General features: G+C 52.6%; 2 protein-coding genes across 5 annotated transcripts in view; one reads left to right on the top strand and one right to left on the bottom strand.

Moving 5' to 3' along the window:
* The first annotated feature begins 154 nt into the window (after positions 1 to 154).
* On the top strand, positions 155 to 10,928 carry MRPS11 (mitochondrial ribosomal protein S11). Its single transcript, XM_060617705.3, has 6 exons — positions 155 to 280; positions 407 to 529; positions 5,801 to 5,899; positions 8,655 to 8,784; positions 9,781 to 9,846; positions 10,540 to 10,928. The coding sequence occupies exons 1-6, from the start codon at positions 216 to 218 to the stop codon at positions 10,645 to 10,647; spliced, it is 591 nt and encodes a 196-aa protein (XP_060473688.3). The 5' UTR covers positions 155 to 215; the 3' UTR covers positions 10,648 to 10,928.
* Positions 9,473 to 26,060, bottom strand: part of DET1 (DET1 partner of COP1 E3 ubiquitin ligase) — a 58,070-nt gene continuing 41,482 nt past the window's right edge. Inside the window, exons 6-9 of one of the 4 annotated variants that reach the window (XR_013556436.2) lie at positions 21,823 to 22,041; positions 19,646 to 19,808; positions 16,065 to 16,206; positions 12,716 to 13,170 (exon numbers count right to left, since the gene is read on the bottom strand). Coding sequence is in view for 3 of the 4 variants with exons in the window: in XM_078449000.2 (XP_078305126.1) it covers positions 10,313 to 10,358 (46 nt within the window). In the remaining variant the exon portion in view is untranslated. Of the gene's footprint in view, positions 10,359 to 12,715; positions 13,171 to 16,064; positions 16,207 to 19,645; positions 19,809 to 21,811; positions 22,042 to 26,060 lie in introns of those variants that run through there. The other 3 variants (XM_078449000.2, XM_078448999.2, XM_078448998.2) reach the window with 3 other exon arrangements.

The following is a 26,060-nucleotide window of genomic DNA, read 5'->3' as shown; positions in this document are numbered from 1 at the left end:
GGAAAAGGGAAGACACTCCCAGTTGGTACTATAAACTGAAGTTATTGCGGAGTATTTAAATTGGAACAAAAAAATCTTTAATGAACCCTTCGAAGAGGAATGAGATGACTTTCCTTCTAAGCCCCCCCCACAAGCGCTCGTGGTGCTGGCGCCGCTCCAGCTACGCCAGTTTCCGGGGTCGCGCGGACGGGAGCTGACAGGGGTCAATTCAAGTCATGCAGGTGGTTCGAAAGACGGGGTCTTGGCTCTTGTGGCCTTGGGCTCGGTCACCGACGCCCGGGTAAGAATGATCACCCCCTCCGAACCCACCTCTACCCCCGCGACTGCGCTGCTGCCCGTGTCCCTGAGCCGCCCGGACTGCAGTCGCCGTTAGGCCTGGACCTCACCGAGATTTCCTTCCCCGCAGGGTCGTGGCTGGGGCGCCAGCCTCCATCATCCGCACCGGCGCCCGGCAGCTACAAGATGCGGCGGCCAAGCAGGAAGTTGAGGAGAAGGCGGCCGCTCCGGCTCCGAGCCGCAGCAGCTTCAGGTGAGCGCCATTTAAGTCTAGCCCACGGAAGACCCATTCCACCGACCAAAGTCAGAGAACCAGTCAATCCCCAACTCTGCCACTTGCCATCTTTGGGACCTTATGCAAATTAATCTCTCAGACTCAGCTTTCTCGCCTACGAATGGAAAGGATACCGAGAGACGCTGTGAGGATCACATGAGATGCTCCTGGGCACAAAGTGGATGCTCTGTTAACAGTCTGATGAATGAATGAGTGAATGTCGGAGGTGTAAAGTAGATGTCACCTTGTTTCCCTCTGAGGGGTATCCCGGCAGACTAACAATTTTCCCTGGGCTCGGATACAAAATAGAAAGCGGGGGAGCGGGGCGGGGGGTTGGGGGGACAGGAGGCTCTAGGCTGTGGTGTAGATTGTTGCGTTGGCGCAGGGTGGCTTTTGTGCTGAGCCCTAGGGATTGGCACCTTGCTTTCCATCAGTGCCACCACCCCTGTGTGCCATCACATGCATTTAACACGCGTTTACTGAAAACCTATTTGGTGCCAGGCACTGTGCTAGGTGCTGAGAACACAAATACAAAAGATCATTCTAACGCACAAGCAGTTCCCAGAGTACTAGGGAAGACAGATGTGCAAGAATTTTCAGCATAATGTGGTCAGTAGTGTCCTGGAGGTAAAAAATGGTTGCTTGGAAGTGTGAAGGAAGAGATGCCCCACTCCTGAGGAAATCAGGCAAGTTCTGCCAGGAAGATAACATGGGGCTAAGAACTGAATTGAACGGGAGTTCAACTGGACAATGTGAAAAGGATCATTTTAGGCAAAGCTAATATTCTGTGTAAAGGCATCGGTATGAAAGGACGTGGTATGTTTGGGGGCGGGGGAGAGTGATGGCAGAGGAGGGCAGCAAAAGAAGGAGTAAGAATGCTGAGGTCTTCTCTGTAACAGTGGGGCTTTCACCCTGAGCCGCTGAAAGAATTTAAGCCAGGATCCTGCTGGAGTCTTTCAGCAACATCAGGCATTGTTTGAGGTGTTGGGACACATCAGTGACCAAACACCCCAAAACCCTGCCCCCATAGAACTTAAGTTCTATTGGATAGGGGACCAATAAATAAGAAATACGTACAACACGAGGACATGACATGGCGAGAGTGTGTCTGTTGTCCAGGAGGAAGAGTAGGAAGGTCAGTGTGGAGTGAGGAGTAATGCAAGAGATGGGGGAAGGGGGTGAGTGGTGCAGCAGGCATGCAGGGCTGCATCTGTATGGCCTTGTAGGACTTCGTGAGGACTTCAGTCTTGACACTGAATGAGTTGGGAAGCCGCTGGAGAACTTTGAGTACAGGGTTGACATGATGTTTCTTCATTTCCAAGAGTCCCTTTGGCTGCTGTGTTGATATTGAACTATGGGGAAGCAAGGATGGAAACTGGGAGGAGTCCTGTAAGCGATTAGAAGATTATTGAAATAATCCAGGCAGGAAACGATGGTGGCTTGGACCAGGATGACAGCTGTCTGGGTGGAACACACAGAAAGTGACGCCAACAGGATGTGTCCGCGTAAGGTGTGAGAAAAAGAGAGGAATGAAGGAATGCTGTATAATTTTTGGCCTAAACGGCAGGAAAGGTGGAATTGTACCTAAGACAGGAAGATTGTAAGAGTTTGGTTTTGGGTGGTTATGTTTGAGGTGCTTAATTAACATCCAGTGGAGATACAGTGTAGGCTTTTAGAAATGGAGTTCAGGGGACTGCTGGAGCTAGAGACACACATTTAGGAGATTCATCGTATAGATGGTGTTTAAAACCACAAGACTGTACAAGGTCATCAAGAGTATAAGTGTAGGTAAAGAGAAGAGGTCCAAGGACTGAAACCTGGAGTCTTCTTATGTTTAGAAATTTAGGAGATGATGAAGAACCAGCAAAAGAGACAAAGAAGGACATTCCACAGAGTAGTGAGGAAACCTAGAGGGATTTTTTTTTTTTTTTAATGTAGTTCAGGGGCAGAGAGATCAGCTGTGTCAGATGTTGTCGATAGGGTAAGTCACTGTGTTGATGGCAGATCTGCTTATGGGATTTAACATCGTGAGTTGGTTAGTGACCTTGCCTAGAGCATTTTTGGTGGAGTCATAGGGCTAAAGTCTGATTGGAGTGGGTTCAAGGAGAGCAGGAGATGGAAAAAAACGGCAAGTACAGTCAGTTCTTTTAAGAGGGAATCAAGACATGGGCAGTAGCTCCGGGAGGCTTTGGGATCAAGAGGTTCTTGTCTGTTTTTAGGTTGGGGAAATGACAGCATGCTTTACCGACGGGAAGGATATGGGGTGGAAACGTTGCTGGAGTGGTGTCCTTGAGAGGCTAACACAAGTGGAGCATCCAAAGAGGAGAGAAGGCAAAGATTGTGGGCACAGATGTTTGGTAGAGGAAGCTGGCAGAAATTCTGATTGCCTGTATTTCCCTGTCAAGGTCATCAGCTGGCTGTGAGGAAACAGAAAGCAGGCGGAGGTTGAAGGAGACAAAGGAAGGTATAAAGCATCATCCAGGAGAGTGGAAGAAGGATAATTGAACTGGGGACATGCATACAGAGCCGGTCGCCAGGCAGTGCTGAGGGCCCACTTGATGTCAGAAGTCATTAAAATAAAGCGGCGGCTCTCAACTGGGGCGATTGGGCCTCCAAAAGGACTTTTAGCAGTATCTGAAGACATTGTTGATTGTCACAACTCAGGACACTGGAGGGACAGCGGGTAGAGGCTGAGGACGCTGCTGTACACGCCACAGCGTGCAGGCCAGCCCCTCACAACAAAGAATTGTCCTGCCCAAAATGTCACTAGTGCTAAAGTTGAGAAACCATGATACGTGGAGAGGCCAGTCGACACTGGTGTGTATTTTTCTCTAGTCAGCTGTGCAAATGCACGCCCAGGCTCAGAATGGCTGCAGAGATGGGTCGGCCGGGGTTAGGGTTTGCCAGGAGGGTACGATGGAGAGGAGGCAGAGGATTGAAGGGGTACGCGAGGGAGTGATTGTAATGATTGGCCGGTGGTGGAATTTACTGGAGGACAGGAGAGAAGTGAAGGCCTTGGTGGGGGGAAGCATACGAGTGGGGAGAATCAGTGGGCTTGAAGGGTTCCCGGCGTGAGGTTCTGCGGGTGCGCCTGCAGCCGGTGGCCTGAGTGGTGCTTGAAACCGAGGTGATGAGGCTGCAGACGTGGTAATGACAAAGGCCAGGTATGACCACAGGAGTAAGTAGCCAGGCTAGGATAGAGGACACAGCGTCACTGGAGAAAAGGAGGTCAAGAAACAGAAGCCGTATATACCATATATACAATTATGATAGGAGTGGTGAGCCAGGAGCTATGACCTCTGCGTTTTTCTACATTTATTTACATTTAAAAAAAAATCCTCTCCAGCCGCAATGAGAAAGTGGGCTGAAGAGCGGGAGGCCAGGCCTTCTTTATCTGGGAGCAGAACTGCAGTCTCCCCTGCCCAGGTTCCAGCACCTGCCAGGCTGTCAGGGTCAGTTTGGGTTGGTGGCATGCAGGGCCCAGCACACACCCATGCCTCAGGTGCTTGCAGTGGAAGTCAGACCCCCCGCCCCCACTTTCCAGCCCTTCAGCAGAGAGAGCAGCGGCTGTTTTCAGTCCCCACCCTTCCAAAGAGACGCCGTGTGTACAGGCCTCTCTCCCTCTCCCTGGTATGAGGACGGGTGTGAAGAGACTGCAGACCGGCACCCGAAGGCTTTGTCTTTCCTTTGTCTGGGCTTCCCTGCGGTGAACCACTCATTCATCTGTACAGTGGACCTGGTTGGCTTAGAGGCCCGATCTTGTCCGTGCCTTCGATTAAAATGGTTCACATTCCAAACCCTCCCTAGCTGAGAACCCTTGCTGTGTATAAAAGGCAGTGCACTGGTACATTCAATCTTGGGTAGCCTTAAGTTTTTGGACCCCAAGCCAGTAGGGGAAATGATGATGTTTTAAACATTGATGTCATCGCAGAGCCTCATCCACATCCTACATCCGTCTTGGCTTGTAGGTTGAAAAGCCAGTGACCTGCTGAGGGGCTGAATCACCTCCAAAGTCTGCCCTAGCAGGAGGGAGCACACTTGTAACTCTTGAATACCGTTGTGTTATTTTCTGTTTTGTTTTTTGAAACTATCTAGGAAAGCAGGTGGGGCTCCGGGGCAGGACCGTGATCCTCTAGTAGAGTATTTTCTAACCCAGCATCCACTGGATTTCAGGAGGCTGTGGGAGGTACAAACACCGTCTGATTCCTGCGTGTAGGCGGGATACAGCAGTAGGTTTACTCAGGTCTGGAATGTTGAGTCACAGCTGTGTGTGTTTGAACAAAGAAAGCACAGCATGGTGAACAGAGCTTTGAACTGAGGCAGGTCTCCTAAGCCCAAAGCCTGGCTTCCCTTGCTCACCCTGCTCCCCTGTTTGTACCTCCGTGTCTCCACCTGCAAATAAGAGTACTGACCTAGAGATGGCCAGAGGACAGATTTGACTGAGCTAGAGAAAGAACTTGAGCCCCACACAACGTCTAGGTCACTGCTCTCAGCCTGAGTTCGTATCTGCTTCACCAGGGATATTTTAGAAATAGATTCTCGGCCCCTTCCAGAAGTCAGGCGTGGGGCCTAGGCATCACAACCACGTGATTCTGCTGTTCAACCAGCTTGGAAAACTGGGCCCCTGCTCAAATCTGGCCAGTTTCCTGGTTTTTCATAAATAACATTTTACTGGAACATTGTCCCACCCATCAATTTACCGTAGTCTGTGGCTGCTTTTGTACTCCCAGCGGCAAAGCCGAGTAGTTGCAACAGAAACTTCATGGCCAGCAAACCCTAAATTGTCTATTATCTGGCCCTTTACAGAAAAGGCATGCTGATGTCTCTCATAGGGGATACTGGCTTTATTTTTTTTTTTTAATAGTAATGATATTATATTGTCTTTTTTTTATTAAATAGAGAGTCAAGATGCCACCTAAAACCAGAAATAGAGATTTTACCTTATTTTTTTTTAATTGCAGAGAGTGGCCCATAGAGAATTGAAAATAGAGATCTGATCGTACAAGAAGGGACGGGGGAGGGTCAAGAGCGTGGATGAAATTCTCTTCTCCTAGCAGAAACTCACTAGGAGTGTCCAGAGTCAGCACACAAGAAAAGACCACTGAAGCATGGTGTTCACCCATAACGGCAGTGGCACCGGACGGACTGGGGGCAGCTGCCACAGGAGCAGGTCCGGGTGGCAGACTGCTGTTCTTTGTGGTCTTAAAACAAAAAAATCAGGATTCACCTAAAGTGTTTCTTTAATTGCAGCATTTACCCTCCAGTTCCAGGACAGGAGAGCCCTCTGAGGTGGGCAGGAAAGAAATTCGAGGAGATCCCGATCGCACACATTAAAGCATCCTACAACAAGTAAGTGGTAGGAGCGCCTGGGCAGGTCTCGTGGGGGCTTCTGTCCCCTTCGTGGGGGAGGGCAACCCCGGCGGGGAGGGAGGGCCGAGTTCCACAGGGCAGTGTTGATGCACACCCCCCCCCCGGCACTCCTCCCTCCTTTTTTGGGGGGAATCCACCTCTGTCTTTATATAAAGTTTATTCAGGGTGCCTGGGTGGCTCAGTCATTAAGCTCTGACTTCTGCTCAGGTCATGATCTCACGGTCTCATGGTTCGAGTCCCATATCGGGTGAGATTGAGCGTCTCTCTCTCTCTCTGTGCCCCTCTTGGGATTCTCTCTCTCTCCCTCCCTCTCTCTGCCCCTCACTCACTTGCACCCTCTCTCTCTCAAAAAAAGTTTATTCAAATTTCACGAGAGTGTGAACTAGGTCGGGCATACTACGTTGATAAGCTTTCTTTGCCTTTCTTGGGAGTAGTATTTCCTGGTTCTGCTCCAGAGCTGGAGAGAGTGTTTATTGAGGTGTTTGTTTAGTGTTACTGTGCAATGGGGAACAGCGAATGGGTGATACATAAATGAGAGAGGCGGTTGAAGAGTATGCAATTTATTTACAAACTAACCAAAATGTCCATCTCCAAATAAGCATTGTCCCTTTGAAGTACTCGCCTTGGGCCACTGTGCGTTGACCTCTCACCTTGTAGGGCTAAACAAGAATAGTGATTTAATGTGACAAGACTAGTATTCTGAGTGGCTGACGGGTGGGTGCCCAGGGACTTCCCGGCTGTGTAATGGCAACAGAAGCCTTGCTGACGTTGAGGACAGCTTTGCAGGCCAGGCCCCCACATGGAGGTGGGGTCACTGTTTGGTCTCAGCCTGCCCACGACGCGATTCAGAGAACCACACGGAAGACTGTTGGTGGTCAGGGATGGGGCGTGGGGCACACGTGAGACGCTGCAGGATTCACCCAGCATTCGTCTGATAAGCTCAAAATGAGAGCAGCCGGATTTCTGGCTCCCCCTCTCAGGCTAATAAGGACGTGGGTTAGCTGTGCTTGTTCGAGCCTCTGTGGCCCACCCTGTCCGTCTGCTGAAGTTGTGTCGGGGGCAGGCAGCTCTCTTGCGCTCTGTTCAGTACAGAAAACCCAGGAAGCCCTGCCAGGGGAAATGGCAGTTCGTAGCCGGGCCAACAGGGTCATAGCCAGGCCAGCAAGCAGACTGCCCGAACCCGGGGCCGCCTAGGGTCCCCTGAGCCCCTTCAGGCCAGAAAGCAGAGCAGTGTTGACCGAGGGGAAATAAGTATGTCTAAGTATTTCTTTTTTTTTTTTATGTTTATTTTTGAGAGAGAGAAAGCACGCGCGTGTGCAGGGGAGGGGCAGAGAGAGAGGGAGGTCGGCTCTGCACTCACAGCAGAGAGCCTGACACAGGGCTCGAACTCATGAACCACGAGATCATGACCTGAGCCAAAGTCGGACACTTAACCACCTGAGCCACCCAGGCACCCATGGCTATTTCTTGAAGTCAGTTAGAGATGACTATAAAAAAAGTTTCACTTCTCTAAAAAAAAGTTTTTTGGTCATGGAACAGAGTGTCATTAGCATTAAAATTGTCCAACAGGAGGGTCGCCTGGGTGGCTCAGTTGGTTAAACGTCCGACTCTTGATCTCAGCTCAGGTCTTGATCTCAGGCTCATGTGTTGAAGACCCACGTTGGGCTCTGCACTGGGCATGAAGCCTACTTAAAAAAAATTATCCAATATGGTAATATTGCTCACTTTTTTAGGTATGATCATGGTTTTGTGGGATTTTTTCAAAGTCATTATCTTTTAGAACTAAATACTGAAATATTTACCGATGAGATGTTGGGTCTCAGATTTGTTTCAAAATAACCCATCGTGGGGGAAGACCAGAGTGGAAACAGGATTTATAGATGAGACTAAATTGGATATGAGTTAATAATTCCTGAAGCTGGGTGTTGGGCCCATGGGTGTTCATATACTTTTCTATTGTTTTTGTGTATATTTAAAACTTCCCCTAACAAAAGCCTTTTTTGGTTTTTTTTTTTTAAGTTACCTGATATAAAACATCTAACTTCTTAGGGAAAAAAGCCAAACAGGGATATCAAGTCTAGACACTGGCCACAGGGAAGACACTAGGAGGGAAACGTTCCGCCCTTCTGGATGACACTTGCCCACTCCAGACTGTACAGCCTGTGTTAGCTCGGCCTACTAAAACCACCACAAACAGGGGCTTAGACGGCAGACGTGGATGCCTCACAGTTCCAGAGGCTGGAGTCGGGCATCAGGGAGCCAGCGCGGTGGGGTTCCGGTGAGAGTTCCTCTGAGTCACAGGTGGCCGGCTTCGCGTTGTGTCCTCACACGATGGAAGGGGTGAGGGAGCTCTCGGGGTCCCTTTTATAAAACAGAGCACTGACCCTGCTCGCGGGGGCTGTACGCTCGTGACCTACTCACCTCTCAAAGTCCCCTCCTCCAAATACCGTCACATTTGGGATTAGGATTTGAACATGAGTTTGGGGAGGACACACACATGTAGTCCATACCTGAGCTGTCCTTAGATTCTGTGACGTGTCAGATTTTGATGGGGTTCAGGGGGTGATTGGGACCCTTCCTGACGCCTCCTGTAGGAGTTCAGAACATTCATCTGACAAGTTCAGAGGGCAAGCAGTCGAGTGCCTTTCTCTTTCTCAGCCAGGCGTGCAAGGGCCTGGCTTAGTGTTATTTCCCTGACCAGTGCTGTGTCCTGTGTGCCTCCCTGCTTTCCCAGCACGCAGATCCAGGTGGTCTCTGCCGCCCACCAGCCCCTCGCCCGCGCGTCCTGTGGCACCGAGGGATTCCGGAATGCCAAGAAGGGCACCGGCATCGCCGCACAAACAGCAGGCATAGCTGCGGCCGCGGTAAGCGTGTGTCTCTCTGGCGCCCCCTGCGGTGTGTGCTGGTTTGTGCAGGCCTGATCCCTGGGAGGGAGCTTCTCCTTGAACTAGTCCCCCAGGAGCAGTGGTGTTTGCCAACTGCTGTTCCATACCCTAACATCGGGGGCAGTTTGAAGGGACCTCTTTTCTCTCACGAAGTACCAATCTGATTGTGAACTGCTGCAGACCTCTCTAGAAGCAAATTGGCAGTGTGCGCCTATTTGTATATTTATTGACCATCTGCTGTACAGCGGGCACTCTGCTTCCATGATCCTTCCTCAGAAGATGCTCAGTATTACCCACGTTTTTAAGAGCCAGTTAAGATCCAGAGTGTGGGCCTCGCTCAGGGTAACTGGTCTAGGACCACGGCCTGTGCCCGGGCTGCCGTAGCACGGGCCTTACAAAGATTCACACTCTGCCAAATTGGAAGTATTTCCTGAAGGAAAACTTCAGCCTGCAAACAAAGCTGGATGCCCCAAAATAGTATTTGCTATGTATAAATGACCATCAGAATGTGTTAAGTGTCCACCACTGGACAGACTGTATACACTAAAATATGCCAGCGTTAACAGTGACCTCTGCGTGGCAGGTTGAGTGGACTTCTTTGTGTTTTCCAGACTTTCTATAACGAACAGCCTTTATAATCAGGAAAGAAACTTTTCAATGATAACCCTTAAAATTTAAAATAACACTTTTTAAGTGGGTTACTTAGTATTTAGGCTCAACCTTAAAAATCTGCATTCGCTCCCCTGAGAACACGGAAGCGATATCTAGAAATCTCCATCAGGTGGCAGTGCTGACCTAGGGTTTGACAAGTTCCATGCTCTCTGCCGGTGTCTGCCCTGCACTGTGGCCTTTGCTGCCTTCCCTGTGTTCTGCCTCTTCCCTGGAGCTCATAACCCTCTTGGTCCATAGCAGTAGCAACAGATCTGATGGAGCGGTTCTCTCCCTGGAGCACTGACACTCTTTCCTCCTCTCCAGAAAGCTGCCGGGAAGGGCGTGACCCACATCCGAGTGGTGGTGAAAGGCCTGGGGCCAGGGCGCTTGGTAAGTGAGCCGGGGTCTCCGCAGGGTGTGCGCTTCCTTCCTGAGAGAAACGGGGCTTGAGCGCAGAGTCAGGAGACTGGGAGAACCCTGTGGTGGATTTCCATGAGGGCTTCAGTTTCTTTCTGGTCTTCGAACCTACTAAGCTTCTCAAAAGCATGCCCAGATCACTTAGTTTAACTCATCAGACACTTATTGAGTGCCTGCTGTGTGCCAGGCACTGGGAATAGAAAGGTGCTCCCCGGGGGCTGTCACAGACGGACCCCTCGGCACAGACAGCAGGTGCCGTGGTAAAGCTTGTGCCCAGCGTGTTGGGCGCCCACGGGGTATTCCCCCAGAGGTGACATCTTTACTGACTTTTCAAGAATAGCAAGGTATTAGCCAGGTGTGGGGGGAGACAGAGGACGTTCCAGGCAGAGGAAACAACAAAAGCGTAATGCTTACAGGGTGTTGGGGTTTACAGATAGTCTTAGTTGTCAGATTCCAAAGCACACGGTGGGAAGTGGTCAGTGCACCTAGAGAAATGGAAGCATCGAGGACGTGGTTAAGGGGTTTGGTCGGGAGTCCTTTGGGAGAGATCAGAGTCAGGATTGTAGGTATGAAAGCCCCACCCCGCCCTCTCCAAGGCCCGTCTGGACATGCTGGGTCACCGTCTCTGGGACCATGCCATTCTACTGTTCCTTCTGCCCCTTCTAGTCTGCCATCAAGGGACTGACCATGGGGGGCCTGGAAGTGATCTCAATCACAGACAACACCCCCATCCCGCACAATGGCTGCCGCCCCAGGAAGGCTCGGAGGCTGTGACGGAAAGGAAGCCTGCCCCTGAACGTGACCTCAAGTCCCGCCTCCAGCTGGACCTCGTAGAAAGCACACTGTCAGAGCTCTCTCCAGAGGAGGGCTTGCCGGAGACCCTCAGGGAGTAAGACAGAGCTTTGCCCCCTTATGTGGTCTTCTCACTTGTTCCTTCGACTGGAGACCGGTACCCAGAAGTGACTCAAGAGGAGCCCCAGGGTGGCTGATGCCCAGACTCCAACCAGGAAATGCCGCCTCTGCTCTGCAAAAATAAAAATGTCTCCACACTTGCAGTGGTTCGTGCGTGCTCTCTTCCAGAGTTGCAAACAGCGTTCCCCGCTGCCTTCTGACAGTGAGAAAGTAATCGTGGATCGAGGTGAGAGCCTAGACAGAGGCTGAAAAGGGAAGTCTGAGCTGTCGTTTATCAGATAGCCTCCTCATTGGTTTCAGGTATTTCCTTTCGGGCCCCAAACCGAGGGCTTTTTGCCTCCTACCTCTGGAGTATCGTGGGAGTAGAAGATCCTACTGTTAGCAGACACGTCTAAAGTTCGCGCCCGTGGTGGAGGAGGACCCTGCCTGAGCTCAGGTTCCATAAGTGTGGACAGTCACAGCTTCCCCACAGCGAAGTCACCTGACGCCCACCCAAGCCCTTCAGCATCCCCAGCACCCAAGATTGGGGGACCCTAAAGGGAAGAGATAGAGGGGTGTAAGATGGGATTCTCTAGAAAATCGGGTGGGTGGAGGGGTGGGCAGGAGCAGGAATTGGTGGGGAGCCCAGAAGGTGTGGACACCAGTGGGCTCAGCCTGGGAACCCCAGGCAGGACTGGCTGCTCGCTGATGGGCTCTGGGCTCCCCGGATACCACGCGGGAGCTGAGGGTGAGGGGTCTGGAGACCCGGCAGGAGGGACCCGGCCTCCCTGGACAGCCGGCCAGCATCCAGAGCGTCCACACACGCCGTTTCTCCCATGTGAACAAGGCTGCAGGAAGGGCCTGCCGAGCACAGAGAGGTGGGCGCCGTGCAGTCCCACATCTGGGCCCAGCCGGCCAAGCAATGTCATCTGCCTGAACTCCTGGGACTTCATCCACAGGCGCTGTCTCAAACAGGAAAGCACCTGTGATATGCAGGGTTAGAGGGGAGAAAGACCACAGGCTGGGTGTGAGTTTAGAAGGAAAAACTGTCTCCCTACTGCCTTCTCTTCTGTCCTCGGAAGGACCTGAGGCTGACTTGTGACCCTTGACTGAAGAAACCCAACCGGAGGCTTGTCGGGTTAAGGCCATTGCTGGAAAGTTGCTGTTGTCTCAGCAAAAGCACGTAAACAGGATTCATGAAAAAAACGAGCGCTCACACAGCCCTTGAGAACGGCTCTGTGATTTGTTGGGGTTTAGCCTTTATTCAGGTGGGCAGAGGACCATCGGACGGTTTATCAGGCAGGGCCCAAGCAAGAAACAAATGGTTCCAAAGGTTTAAGAGAGAAGTTTAACGAAGGTTCTCTACAGAGGTGTGGGCGGGGTTGAGGGAACGAACACGGCCGCGTTCCCGTTCTGGCAAGAGCTGGAAGCCCTCCCACCCGCAGCTGCCAGGGGCAGGGGGAAGCACGGTTCCCAGAACCTGGCCGCGGGGACGCAGCCTCGGTCCCGGAGGCTCAGCCTCACAGGCCACAGTGGTGGTCCCCATCCTTCCTGAAGAGCAGTCCTCTGTACGCTAGTTTTAGAAAACGTTCTCTTAATCACAGCAGGGCTTTGAACAGAAGATCACGCCCAGGAGCACCTGCAAGCACAGACAGGACACCGGGGCCCTAAAGGATCGATGGTTTTGGGTCCAGAAACAGATGCCTGGCACTGCCTCCAGAGCCCACGGTCAGGGTATGCTGGAGGGTACACGCCGCGTTGGTGTGAGCGCTCCGTGCACGCCGTGGCGTGCAGGCTCTGTGAGGCCAGGCCAGGCTCCGGTGCTCTCTTAAACTGTAGTATGGTCTTGACCTCTCAAAGACCTGCTCCCCACCCCTCCCTCCCCCCACCCCCGAGAAGCCTAAAGCGCGTGCACCCAAGTCTGACTTAGTAAGGCAGTTAACCATTGACCTGAACTGCTGGCCGCCCCGTCCCCTGCGGCTGCAAACCCTTCCGAGCATCGGGCCCCACGGTCCTGAGAACACAGGCGGGCCGTGTGCTCGCACCTTCCTGGGGGCAGAGAACAGGCAGAGCTGGGCGGGGGGTCCCCACTCTGCACCAGCAGAGTGTCGGCATCAGCTTGTGTGACAACTTCCTCGTTTCCGGGCAGCAGGGCCCCCGACTGTCTATGAGGCACCTGCAGTTTTGCTCTAACCGCCTCCGAGCTGGTGGCACAGGACTGGCTCCGTCACGGAAGCCTCTCTGCTCCCACGCAGGCAGAAGGGCAAATACGACTTCTCTCCTTTCCGCAGAGACCCAGTGTTTTCCCTTTTTCCAGCCAAGGTCATCACCTGACACTGACATGTACCGTCACCGCCGAAATAAGCCTGCTTCACGCTAGAGCACCTGGACGCTGGCAGAACATCCCTGCACGTTAAGGAAAACCATTCTCCAATTACCTCTGCCTGCAACCTTGCCCTGACACGTCCATTCAAAAAAACCCACAAAACACGCGTATATGCCTTCCCCCTGGGCTCCCTTATTATTTTTCTCTATTCGTTTTTCCTCTAGTGGATAGACACACTGCTTTTTAAATCTGAGTAGTATCAGCCCCAAGCAGAAATTACCCATTCAACCGAATTAAGCAAACATAGGTTATTTTTTTTGCACAAACAGTTGGGCACCGGGGGAACAGAAATGCCATGACCGTCCTGCATGAAGCTCACAGTCTGGGGAAGCTAGACAGACACGGGGCCAAATCAGAAAGAAGTTCCAGAAAAGAGGCATGAATGGCCTCGGTGTTTGAGTGTAAGAATGGCCCCCTCAGTTTCAGGGACGGAAGGGAGGGCTTTATGGGGGAGATGGCAAGCAAGAGAAGCCACCGGACCGGACTGTGTCCTTAGGATGGAAAGCTGGCAAGGCAACACAGCCCAGGTGGAGGGGTCAGAGATCATCGGGTTACTGGGTGTAGCTTGGTTGGCATGGAGGGGGTGGTCCCGGGGTTCAGACCGGATAGGAGGACAAATGGAGGAAGAAGCTTATGGAAGGAGTCAAACACCTTGTGGCTACACCAAGAATAAAGGGTAAGTTCAGCAGATGCGGAGAAGGGGAGGTGGGTGTGGAGAAGGCAGGAGACAGGAAGGAACTCCAACATTAGGAACTTCAACGCTCGCTGTTTACCGGCGATGAAATTGGGTAGGTAGGCATCGTCTAAGATCAACTGGAAATAAGAATCCCAGAGGTTTAAGGCAGGAAACTATGAGCTGCAGACAGAGTTGTCCGTCTTAATGCTGAAGCCACAAAGGGAAGTCGGAAGGGGACAGAGAAGAAGGCTGTGAGAGCAAAGGTCCCTAAACGAAGCCCAGTGGCCCAGAGAAGAGGAAGAGCAACCCCCTCCCGTGGCTACCGCTGTGTGTGTGAGGTGCAGGGTTGGGGGAGCGGAGCTCGGGGCCAGGGAGGAAAGGGAGGGGTGGCGGGCGTCCCGAAGCAGAAAGCAGGCTGCACGCTGGGATTGGGGTGCGGGTGGGGGGGAGGGGTGCAAACGGAAGGGGCCTGTCATGCCTGGAGGAGGCAGGGACAGGGACCCACCATAGCCCCGGTCTGCACGGACAGAATCTGGGTCCAAGGTCTGCTCTGCTTCTAACCTGCTTTTATATGGAATATAAAAGGTCAAAAAGCATGAAGAGATGCTCAGTCTTCCCAGCAAGCAGGAAATGGGAGTTAAAATACATGACCTTCCTTCCCCAAATGATGCTAATCAAAGCCATGGTGGGGCAGAGACTGCCCAGGAAAAAAGTAGAGAATGAGGAAAGCAGGAGGCTGAGTTGTAAGAGTTGTAAATAGTCCAGGAGGACAAGGCTGCAAAGCGGGGGTGGGGGTCAGAGAGGCAGCAGGTGTGGTGTCTCGGGAGCCAAGGCACAAAGTGCAGGCTGTGGCTCAGAGCTCTAGCCAGGTGAAGACCAGCCAACAGCCACCTGGATCTGGCAACGCGGAGGTCACCGTCCGCCAAAGGGAGAGTGGCTGGGGGAGCGTGGGAGGTGAGGAGAGAGGCGGAGGATCCTGGTAACGTCTGTGTCGTGGCCACAGGGAGCGTGCCAGAACACCCGCACTCTCCCCTGAGAAGTGGCGGGCCAGGAGTCGGGGTGTGGAGGCGCCCCGGACCTCGGGGAGGAGAGGGAAGTGGCTCGGAGCTGGGGAGAGGCAGCCCTCAGCAAGGTGGCAGGAAGCCAGGCCTCAGGGGAGAGGCAGCCCGCGTGGGGCTCCCTGTGACAGGCGTGCCCACTGTAAGTTGGGGACAGCAATGCTTGAATGGTCACCAGCAACTGAAACAGAACGTCCTTGCAATCAGCACACAGGGAACGTTTCTCCCCCCCCCCACCCCACCACCACTGCCCGCACACGCCATACAATCGTTCTGAAGTGACATAAAAGCACTATTCCTCTCTGAGCCCTTACTGGGGGGACTAGAAATGGCTAGAGCCTCTTCAGAAGGAAGTTTGGGAGTATCTGTCAACACTTAAGATGCACAGACCTTTGGCTTCAGAATTCCCTTCGAGGAATACATCCTGGGGAGCGAGCGGCGCTGTCCCAGAGCACATTGTCCCTGTGCAATACAAATGCTCCACCACCCCCCCCCCCCCCGCCGCTGGCTTGTTGGCCACTGGCCCCATGTAGCTCTTGAGAACCTGAGATGTGGGTAGCATGACCAAGGAGCTGAATTTGGGGTTTTATTCAGTTCGGATTAACGGACACGTGAATAGAAACGTGCTGGTGGTACCTACTACCTTGGACAGTGCAGTTTAGATCCTGTTCATGGGTGTGGCAAATATATGCAAAGATACAGATTTCCTGAAGCACCGTGAGTAAAGGCCAAAAACTGCAACCAAAATGTGCATCAATAGCGGGCCAGTAAAAGACATCACGGTGCATCCATCATAATGGAGCGTTAACCCTGAAACAAGCCAACATGTATCGCTGAGTGAAAGATAAAAGGGTCCAGGGGACAGCGTGCATAGGACAGTCACTAATTTTCGTACAAAAGGGCAGGATATGGGGCTCCTGCGTGGCTCAGTCGGTTGAGCATCTGACTTCGGCTCACGTCACGATCTCACGGTTCACGGGTTCGAGCCCTGTGTCGGGCTCTGTGCTGACAGCTTGGAGCCTGTTTTGGATTCTGTGTCTCCCTTTCTCTCTGCCCCTCCCCTGCTTGTGCCTGTCTGTCTCTGTCTCTCAAAAATGAATAAACAGTAAAAAAAACATTTTTTAAAGGGCAGGCTAGGTGTACGTAAATGTATATGCATTAAGAACCTGAGAAGACATACCCCAAAATGGCAGTGTCTCTGTAGGGAGAGAAACGGTAACTGGGAAACAGGCGGAGAGGAGTCTTCACTCTTTATCTTTTTCACCCTTAGGATAGGGTGCCTTGTAAACACTTGTGCTTGTTCAGATTATTTAATGAACCAACTACAATAAAATAGAAATAAAAGACTGGTTTGTAAAAAAAAAAAAATGTATAAAAGCTGAGAAGTTAGACATTATATATAAATTATCTGCTAAAGTATGCACACAACATCATTAATGGATATTTTGACCCACTCGGACCCTGTAACGCACCCCACCCCCATCCTGCAGGTGGTCTGGTATTTGAGGGAAGACATCTGACTTGGCTCAGAAATGTGTTGTGGTAATTAATCTGGCTTCTCCCCTCTGCCTGCCTGGGTTCAAATTAAATTGTGCACACGCTCTGCGATTTAGCATAACAAGTCTTGCCAGAGAAGCCAGCCTCTGTGTCATTATTGCTGGGCTGGAAGGAGGGGGCAGACAGAGCGAAGTGCTCTGTTTCCATAGTGCCCCGTGGCGGCTTAACCACCATGGATTTGCGTAATCCCCTTGAACGGAAACGAAATGTCAACGAAGGGGCAGCCTAGTGTCCAGGGGGCCCTGGCCGGCAGAACAAATGTCATCTAGACCCAGATGAGCACTGACTCAGCACACAGGCTGTCAGGCCACACTCCCCACCCCACCCCCTCCAGACCTCAGGGTCCCCCTCAGGTCAAAGAGGGGGTGAGTGGGACGCAGCAACGGCATCCCAGGAGCCCACAGCTCATTCATGGAAGGCCCAGGTCCTGACACACTAGTGGCCACACTGAGGGAGAGCCTCTGGGGTGTGACAGAGGCCTGACTGTGTGTCCCAGAAATGCAGTTAGCCCTTCTCCCCCTAATCCCGTCTCCCAGGGGCCTTCAGGCTCCTCCAGCTGCCCGTCCCTTCCAGCCTGCTGAGGTGGGAAGGGCTCGGTCGTTGGAGACCAGCTCTGCCTCAGTCTGAACCTCAGCCTCTCCACCTCCCAGGGCTGTTAGGGGCATTCACTAAGACCACCGTGTCTGCTGTATACAGCAGGTGCTCATCCAGGGTGCCTGCGTCCCTCTGACACCTCCTGTGAGCTCTGGGCAGTGTGGGCACCGGCTGGGAACACGGTGGTGAACACAGGTGTGGGTCCAGCTTGCTGCCATCATCATTATTACTTTTTAAAAGCTTTTTTTTTTTCCTGTGATTTTTTAATCAGAAAATGTTCTGTAGGAGCCAATCACCTGTCCTCCTGCTCCCTTAAATCCACTCAACTGTAGATTAAGCCAGATTGTTAAAAATTTGCAGCCAAAAATTAAATTAAAAAGCCAAATGACTCAAGAGTCTATCCCTCAAGGGTTTTTCTTCCCTCCTTCCTTCCTTGAAAATCTATCAACACTCAGACACAATATGCCTAAAACCTGGTACCTGCCCTAAGCAGCTTTGAGGAAAAGACCATTGTAATACCACTGGTGCTACCACAGAACAGGGGCACCTGTGTGTGTGTGTGTGTGTGTGTGTGTGTGTACAAGCACGTGCATGCGGGAGCATATGTGTGACAGTAGGTATCAAGGAACACTTCCTAGAGGAGGTGACATCTGAGCTGAAGATAAGAGTAAGAGAAGGCATGGGGCGCCTGGGTGGCTCAGTTAAGCGTCTGACTTCGGCTCAGGTCATGATCTCACGGTCCGTAAGTTTGAGCCCCGCGTCGGGCTCTGTGCTGACAGCTCAGAGCCTGGAGCCTGTTTCAGATTCTGTGTCTCCCTCTCTCTGACCCTCCCCTGTTCATGCTCTGTCTCTCCCTGTCTCAAAAATAAAAATGTTAAAAAAAAGAAGAGTAAGAGAAGGCAAATGTTGAGGGTGAGGGTGAGGGGGACGTGTCGAGCAGAGGATGGCATGAACCAAGGGCAGAGTGCGGAGATGACAGCCTGCAATAAACTGCACACTGTTCAGAGCATAATGTGAGAGAGGGAGGCTGCAGGGGGCTGCATCATGGTCCCCAGAGGTATCAGATCTCAACCCTGGAACCCGCACTTGTCACCCTATATGCAAATAGGGTCTTTACAGATGTGCCAAAGGATCTTAACATGGGAAGATGACCCTATCTGGATGGACCCTAATGAGATCACATGTATCCTTATAAAATGGAGGCAGCGTTGGGGCGCCTGGGCAGCTCAGTCAGTTAAGAGACCAACTTTAGCTCAGGTCACGATTTCACGGTCCGTGAGTTCGAGACCCGCATTGGGCTCTGTGCTGACAGCTCAGAGCCTGGAGCTTGTTTCGGATTCTGTGTCTCCCTCTCTCTCTGCCCCTCCCCTGATTGAGTTCTGTCTCTCACCACCACTACAGCCCCCATATTCCATACGATTGTTCTGAAATAAAAGCAATATTCCTCTCTCCAACTCTGACTCTCTCTCTCTCAAAAATAAATAAACATTAAACAAATAAAATGGAGGCAGCGTCTGATTGCACAGACAGAAGAGGGGAGGCCGGGTGGCCACAAAGGCAGAGATTGGCAGGGATGCGGCCACAGCCAAGGACCACCTGGGGTCACCAGAAGCTCGTAGAGGCAAGGCGCAGACTCTCACCCTAGAAATGAGATGAGAATCTGGTAGAAAACAACAGCAGTTGAGACTGTCGGGCAGGGCTCATCCAACAGAGGTCCAGGAGGCAAAACTGCTATTTCCAGGTGAAAGAGGGCCGAGAAGCACCAAGCTGTCACAGGTAATGTCTCACGGAAGGGACCTGGAGGGCGGCAGTGGCCCCAGCTCCTCACAGGCACCCAGGAACAGATGGGCCCCAAGAGGGCCCTGCACTGGGGGGCAGAAGGGGCTCCCTTCTCGGGCTCTACTTCCCGGGCCCTCTGAAAATGAGCCTCAGCCATTGGGATGACCCATCTCTAGCCCCTCAGTGGCGCGAGCTGAAGACAAAGCTGCTTTTGGGGGAGGAAGGACAGTCAGGGGATCCTGACAACTGTCCCTGGGAGCAGGCACATGTTTTCGTCCTGCTGGGATTGGGATAATTGGGGCACTAACAGAAATGCATTTCTCGCCTATTTCCTGTCTGATTGAAAAGTACTTTGCGGTCATTTAGAGCCCATAATCAGAGCTCAGTCGCTCTGGCAGAGGCAGGAAACTGGGTCACCACGTGGGCTCCAGGACCTCCCAGGATGCAACACCCACAGAGTGCAGGCCCACCCACCCTCCAGACCCCCCAAGGACATGCCTAGCTCTGTGCAAGCCCTGGGTGAGGGACAGGTTCAGGAACGGGCTGGACTTGGATGGAGTCTAACAGGGTCCGGTTTCCTTTTTCTCCCATCACTGCCTCAAATCGACTATGTCAGACCTCCTTTTCTATAGCCCTGAACCCCATCACAGGAAGATTCCATGGCTTCCTGGTTACTTTTTTTTTTTTTAGTTGGCATACAGTAATTTTAGTTCAGGTGTACAATATGGAGATTCGGCACTTCCATACATCAGCCGGTGCTCATCACGACAAGTGCCCTCCTTAGTCCCCATCCCCTATTTAATTGTAAGAATAAGTCCCATTTGGGGGCACCTGGGTGGCTCAGTCAGGCATCCAACTCTTGACTTGGGTTTGGATCATCATCTCACGGTCAAGGGTTCAATCCCCACATTGGGCTCTATGCTGACAGTGCTGAGCCGGCTTGGGATTTTCTCTGTCTCTCGCTCTCTGCCCCTCCCCTGCTTGCTCGCTGTCTCTAAAAAATAAATAAAAATAAAACTGAAAAACAAAAAAAGAGTAAGTTCCATTTGGATAGTTACCACTCTCTTTCAGAGACTCAAAGTCCAGCCCAACCCATAACAAAACTTCAACCTCATGGCAGCCCAGAGCTTCTCCCCCACTCTCCACCCTGTGTCTGCAGCCTGTCTCCACTCCCCCGAGCACAGGGTTGAGGGGAATGCAACGTGGGGGCGAGGGGCTTAGAGAGTGCCTTGTCCTCCTGTCTGGGGTTCTCTTGGCCGACGCTAGCATTCACACCTCCATGACAGGCTGGTGCTTGTACAGGTCCATGGAGACCAGTCCCATCCACCCAGCCACCGATGCAGGGACCTCAGCCCTGGGCCCGTGGTGGGCATGGAGTTGTGCTGTCCAGACCCCCTCAAGGAAGGGGGTTGCCCAGCTGCCAGGAGCTCCATCAGCCTCAGGGTCGCCTGCAGAGAGCTGCCTTGAACCAGTCACACCCTTCCAAAGGCACACCCACCCACAACGACCTATCTGACACGAGTGATCGAGTGTGCACCTAGCCCCCTCAGCTCCAGGCTGTGGGGCCTGCACCACCTCTGCTCAACCCTGCTCCTCCCCTCCCTTCCACAGGCCTCAATGCTGGGCCACTCCCTAATGAACAGTTTGTACCCAGGGCTGTCACAGAGTCTGCTCCTCAGAGAACCCCAACACGACTGCTTCAGCGACAAGCATGTGCACTCCGTGACTGACCTCTCCCACCATCTCAGCACCCAGCCTCCTATGGCAGGGACCCCCCTGGGCCCTGGCGGATGAATGGGGTACCAGCAACGGTGGCTCAGGCCCAGCTCTCTCCCCAGTGCCCACTGAGCTGCAGGAACCTTGGGGATGCCCCATTTAGCCCAGCCCTACCAGATGCCAGCAGCGTGGCTTACCCAGCCACCACCCCCTGCCCCTGCCCTGCTCCGCCAGCCTCCCACCGCCTGGCTTCTCCGGCAGGAAGCAAGACTGGACACTGTTCTCTACGTCCACATATATGTTCCACCTGAGCTCCTGGAGACACATCAGTAGGTTGCTCCCAAGAACCTTCTTGTAAGACCCTGCCTTAGAGGTGGCGTGGAGCAGGTTCACAGGGTTCCTGCAGCTGGGCACGCTTCCCGCCAAGGCACGAGACCGCACCCTCCTATTCCGATAGGCACCCTGAACTCTGCAGCTCCCCCCATCACTTGACTTCAAAGCCCAGTCCAGGTCCTAGATAAGGTGTCACCAAGTAGAAGATACGGAAGGAAGATGAGGCCATCCCCTCCCCGCTGCTTTGGTTAGGGAGATACTAGACATTTTCCAGTTCTGCAGGTGTTGAGGGGTGGTGTGGCAGGGGCGGGGTCCCCATCCTTAGGTCAAGGAGAGACAGTGGTCTGAGGTCACCCACGCCTGGGCCCTTCCAAAGGCACTGTAAACACCTAATTTCCAGTAACAAATCCTTTTCAACTTAGAGCAGCCAGAGTAGTTTCTGTTTCCCGTGACTGTATACTTTTTTGAATTTCTAATCTCTTCCTTTGCCCGGATGGGGGGGACAGTTATTGGGTTGGTTCTGCTATCTTTTATTACATCCCACGTGGATGTGACTGGTCCTCCTCCAGGACCATGTGCGTGACTCTCCAGGAGACCCTTGTTAAAATGCAGGTTCTGATTCTGTCGGTCTTGGATAAGGCCCAAGAGTCTGCCTTTCGAGCAAGTTCCTGGTAACAATGCCTTTGCAGTAACCGGACCCCTGGCCTGCTGAAGGGCACAGCTGCAGACTGTGACGGAACCTGGCATCTACTGTCCTCAGCTGCGGGCCTTTATCACAATTCCAAGGCAGCAGGAAGTAGCCCCCTTACTGTCCCGCACAAGCGGGACCAGGCCAGGTGAGTGGGGGCCACAAAGGTGAGTCAGACACACTCAGGAACCTTGAGGATCACAGCCAGCAGTCTCTACTGTGCACAGAGCCTGGTGAGTGATGGGGACACAGCCGCCTGCCTCCTCCATACCTTGTGACGGAAGAAGTCTAGCTTCCCAGGCACAGGTCAGTGGTGCTTCCTGGTGGGACCGGGGTTTCCGGTCGTCAAAGGACCAGCACTGCAGAAGCACAGGGGAGAAAGCAGGCCTGCCGGCTGGGGCTGGGAGGAGGAGCAGGCAGTGACCAGGGAAGGAAGGCTCAGAGGTGGCTCTGAGCTGGACCTCTGCAGCTGTGACGGTGGAGAGCATCACTGGGGGGGACAAGGAACAGCAGAATAACTGATGAGAAACAGGGAAAGGGCGCTGGCCAGCCAGGTGCCCCCTGAGAGAGGATGGCACAGGGTGGGGTGCTGGGGCAGGGGTAAGCTGGGAATGCTGACAGGAAGGACTGAAAGGGAGATGAGGCCACCCAAAGGAAAGCCATGCAGAGGAGTTTGGGGTGCACCTGGTGGTTCTGAGCAGGGCTCTGTCAGAGGCATGACAACATCCCGGGGCAGAGGAAGGTGGCAGCCTGAGTGGCCTCCCACCAGCCCGGGTCACAGGGGCCTGGCCTCGTGGGCCTTATTAATTATATTTTATAAACAGACCCATTCATTCATCTGGCTTTCATGTTTCTTCAAAAGTTAGAATACTAAGGGGCGCCTGGGTGGCTCAGTCAGTTAAGCAGCAGACTTCGGCTCAGGTCATGATCTCGCGGTTCGTGAGTTCGAGTTTCATGTCGGGGTCTGTGCTGACAGCTGGGAGCATCGACCTGCTCGGATTCTGTGTCTCCCTCTCTCTCTGCCCCCCCCCGCCCCCGCTAGCGCTCTGTTTCTCTCTCTCAAGAATAAACAAACATTAAAAAAACAAAGTTAAAATACTAAATGGAACAGAAGTGGACATGTTGTCCGTTTAGATTGTCATAAACATGTGCCTTTGAGGGGCAAATGGAAAACACTCAGCACAGCACTCAATAAACATGTGTTGCATGTGCCAAGTGAATGAATGAATGTACAAGAGCGAGCTGCCGTGGGCGGGGGGTGTTCCAGAAGAGTCCGGGTTGCCCTGATCGAGGCAGCACCGCGTGGGACAGCCTATCCCTTTGGGACCATCCCCTCTGTTCCTGCATGTCCAGACCACACTCAGTGAAGTGGTGACCGATCACTAGAAAATTATAGATCTGTTTTTTTTCTTTTCACTGAAATGACATCTTGACCTCACATGGCCAAAATAAAACTCTTTCCCTCTCCTTGTCTTACCTAAGGTACCTGATGCACCGCGGGCCCACTTCAGGCCAAAAATCTTTGGACGCAGCCTTGCTTCCTTTTCCTCACGCCCACACCAAATCCATTAGCTGGTCCCGGTGGCCTTAGCTCCGAAACAGACCCCATTCTGACCGCTTCTCCCCATGTCTGCTACTACCCTGCTCTTGCCCGGCCCGCTGTCTTGGCCTCCTGATGGGCCTCCCTGTTCCCCATCACCCCTTCCCTCAAGCATAACCCATGTGCCCACCAGCAGCCAGAGTCATCTTTTTAAACCTTAAACCAGATGATGTCTCTGGTTTTAGTTTTCCTGTTTAGATTCTGCTTCATGGACGGGAATGTAACTCCGTGAACGTAAGGTTTGTGGATTTGGGGGGACCCAGGGTGGAAGAGAGAGCGCGCACGTAAGGAGTACTCAACAACCACTCACTGAACAAAGGCCACTAAGCCAGCATCTGGGTGGGGGGCTGGCCTCTACCTCAGTTCCCCGGGGGCTGCCCCGACCGGCTCCACACTGCTGAGCAGTACTACCCGGATGCTGACTGAGCTGTTTTCCAGAAAGATGCCATGAGAATCGTTGGAGAGCATCACGTAAAGTGGGTTTTTTTTTTTTTAAGTGGTTTTCTAGAATGTTTCTGGAGAAACATTTCCAAACAAGAAGTAGAAAGACTCTGGATTACCAACTAGATGAACAATAATACTCAGGAGTGGATTCCACAGTGTTACCTGGGATTCAAAACACTCGCCAGTGTCTGGTTCGGAAAGGGCACCACAGCAATGTTTCCAAAATGTGACAAAAGAATTTAGAAGGTGGGGGGTGGTTTTTTAAGTAGGTCCTTAACAAATATTTACTGAACGAATTGACTGCTAATGTAATACTAAAACTTATGCCCAGCATGTCATTCATTCTAAGCTTTACAGTGTAAGAAGCAGTGATCTGGAAAGGGGTCCCTAAGGGGTCCTAGCATTCCACACACACCTCTGGTGGCTTCCCCCTCGAATTCTTCTGGCCCTGAGTTATGCAAATATTTATTGTCCTATTGTTTTGAAAGCGTTTTTGACAGCTGCTTCAACCCCTCTGTGAAATGAGGCAGGAAACACAAGGGCAGACAAAACAAATGAAATCAGCAGACCAAGTTGGAGGCGGCACAGAGGCCGGGGAAGAGAGGAGAGCTGAGAGCAGGCCAGGAGAGACGGTTCACTCCAGTTACGGACTCTGGGTCCATCACTGGAGATTTACATCTTACTTTCTAGAACGGAGAAGATTCTCTGATCCAAGGTTCCCTGGCCGTCAAGAGGCGGGAGATGCCACGGCCTGAGCGATGGCCCTGTCACCTCCTGCTGCCGTGAGGACAGAGATTAGCAAGCACTAAGCTCCGAGGGCTGGGAGGCACTAGAAGAGCCAGCCAGAAGGGCCCACTCCGCGTGCCGCACGCGCTCTGTGCCTCTCCACCTGACTGTCCCTGAGGTTGCTGGGTACACCTAATCCAGCTGTCACCACCCACTCTCCCTACTCTGCAAACAACAGCTGGTCAGGGCTGGGCCCCATGGCTGCCCATCTGCCACCCGCCCTCCCTGGCCAGAGATTCATGGCTCTCTTTAAAGGCCCTTATCCCTTGGAGCATCTCTCCTTGTCCCGCTGGCTTGCATCTATGGCCCTGTTGGGGATTTTCCATCCTTCCCTCAGAGTCGCCTGCCGGCAGTGGGAGTCTCAGACACGCCTGCCGGCAGTGGGAGTCTCAGACACGCCACGTGCCCTCCTCTACCCCACGTCCTTCCCCAGGGCCCCTCACCACACGCAGGGACTAGGGAGGGACTTAGCTGCAGACTCTGAAGTCCAATTTGAATTCCGGCTCCAGCTTTGTGACCTTCGGCAACTTGCTCAGTCTCTCTGTGTCTGAGTCCCTCATCTATAAGATGGAGACAACAACAGTAGGCACTTCGGGAAGCTCAGAGGATTAGCCGAGAGGACTCACTAAGTTAACACACAGAAAGAATTTCATCTGGCTGAAGCGCCCAAGAAAATGGCAGCTGTTTTTAGCTCACCTGCATTCCCTCTGACCTTCCAGAAGGCCCCCTGGGCAGCAGATATCCCCTTTAACTCAAGCAGGGCTATCAGCTCTGTTCGTGTGTGTGCTAATAATGATGGCCAAAGCAACGGCTTTACAACCCTCTTCAGAAAGTATCCTGATACCCACGGAGGGAACTTAAGAATCTAGAGAAAGACTATAACATGAAAGGCACAGAGACCCCCATGTTATTCTTTTTTTTTTTTTTTAAGTGTATCTATTTATTTTGAGAGAGACAGACAGCGTGAGCAGGGAGGGGTAGAGAGAGAGAGAGAGAGAGAGAGAGAGAGAATCCTAAACAGGCTCTGCACTGCCAGCCTGGAGCCCAATGCAGGTCCCAAACCCACGAAATCATGAGATCATGACCTGAGCCAAAATGAAGAGTTGGATGCTCAATCGACTGAGCCACCCAGGCACCCCACCCCCATGTTATTCTTAGTTACTTTCCCATTCTATAAAATGGGAATTATTTTGCCTAATCCTCGTTACTCCAGCAGTAATTATCCAGATTCTCCATAATCGTATGCTACTCACGGTGTGCACTGCATTTGGAACAAGCAGTTTTGATAGTAAAACTTGAGTCGCTGCCCACAAGTGTGGCGGGGCCAGGGGGTGGGCAGAGCCTCAGCCGTGACACCCCTGCCAGGGGGCTGGTCTCAGCTCCCGATTGGGACTCGTGCAGTGCAGGATCCCGCAAACCCAAGAAGAGGTCCAAATGCCGCGGGAGCCAAAGAAATGACAACGTCACTCGATGGCATGAAAAGCAGAGCCGTGGGGGTGAGCCCACGACCTCACTCAAGAGTGAACGGAAGGAGGCTCTGAATTCGGTGCTGTGCGAGATTGCCCTCAGTTCTGTGACACCGAGTCCAGCCACAGCTTTGTTTTTCCTGGAGAAGAAAGACTCCATCTTCCACAGCCTCCCTCTGCACGGCCACCCCCGAGCCAGGCTTCCTGTTGTTC

The sequence above is a fragment of the Panthera onca genome, chromosome B3 (assembly GCF_046562875.1).
Source record: "Panthera onca isolate mPanOnc1 chromosome B3, mPanOnc1 haplotype 2, whole genome shotgun sequence".
Lineage (NCBI taxonomy): Eukaryota > Metazoa > Chordata > Mammalia > Carnivora > Felidae > Panthera > Panthera onca.
The sequence above is the reverse complement of the archived record's forward strand: the minus strand, read 5'-3'. Positions and strand labels throughout refer to the sequence as shown.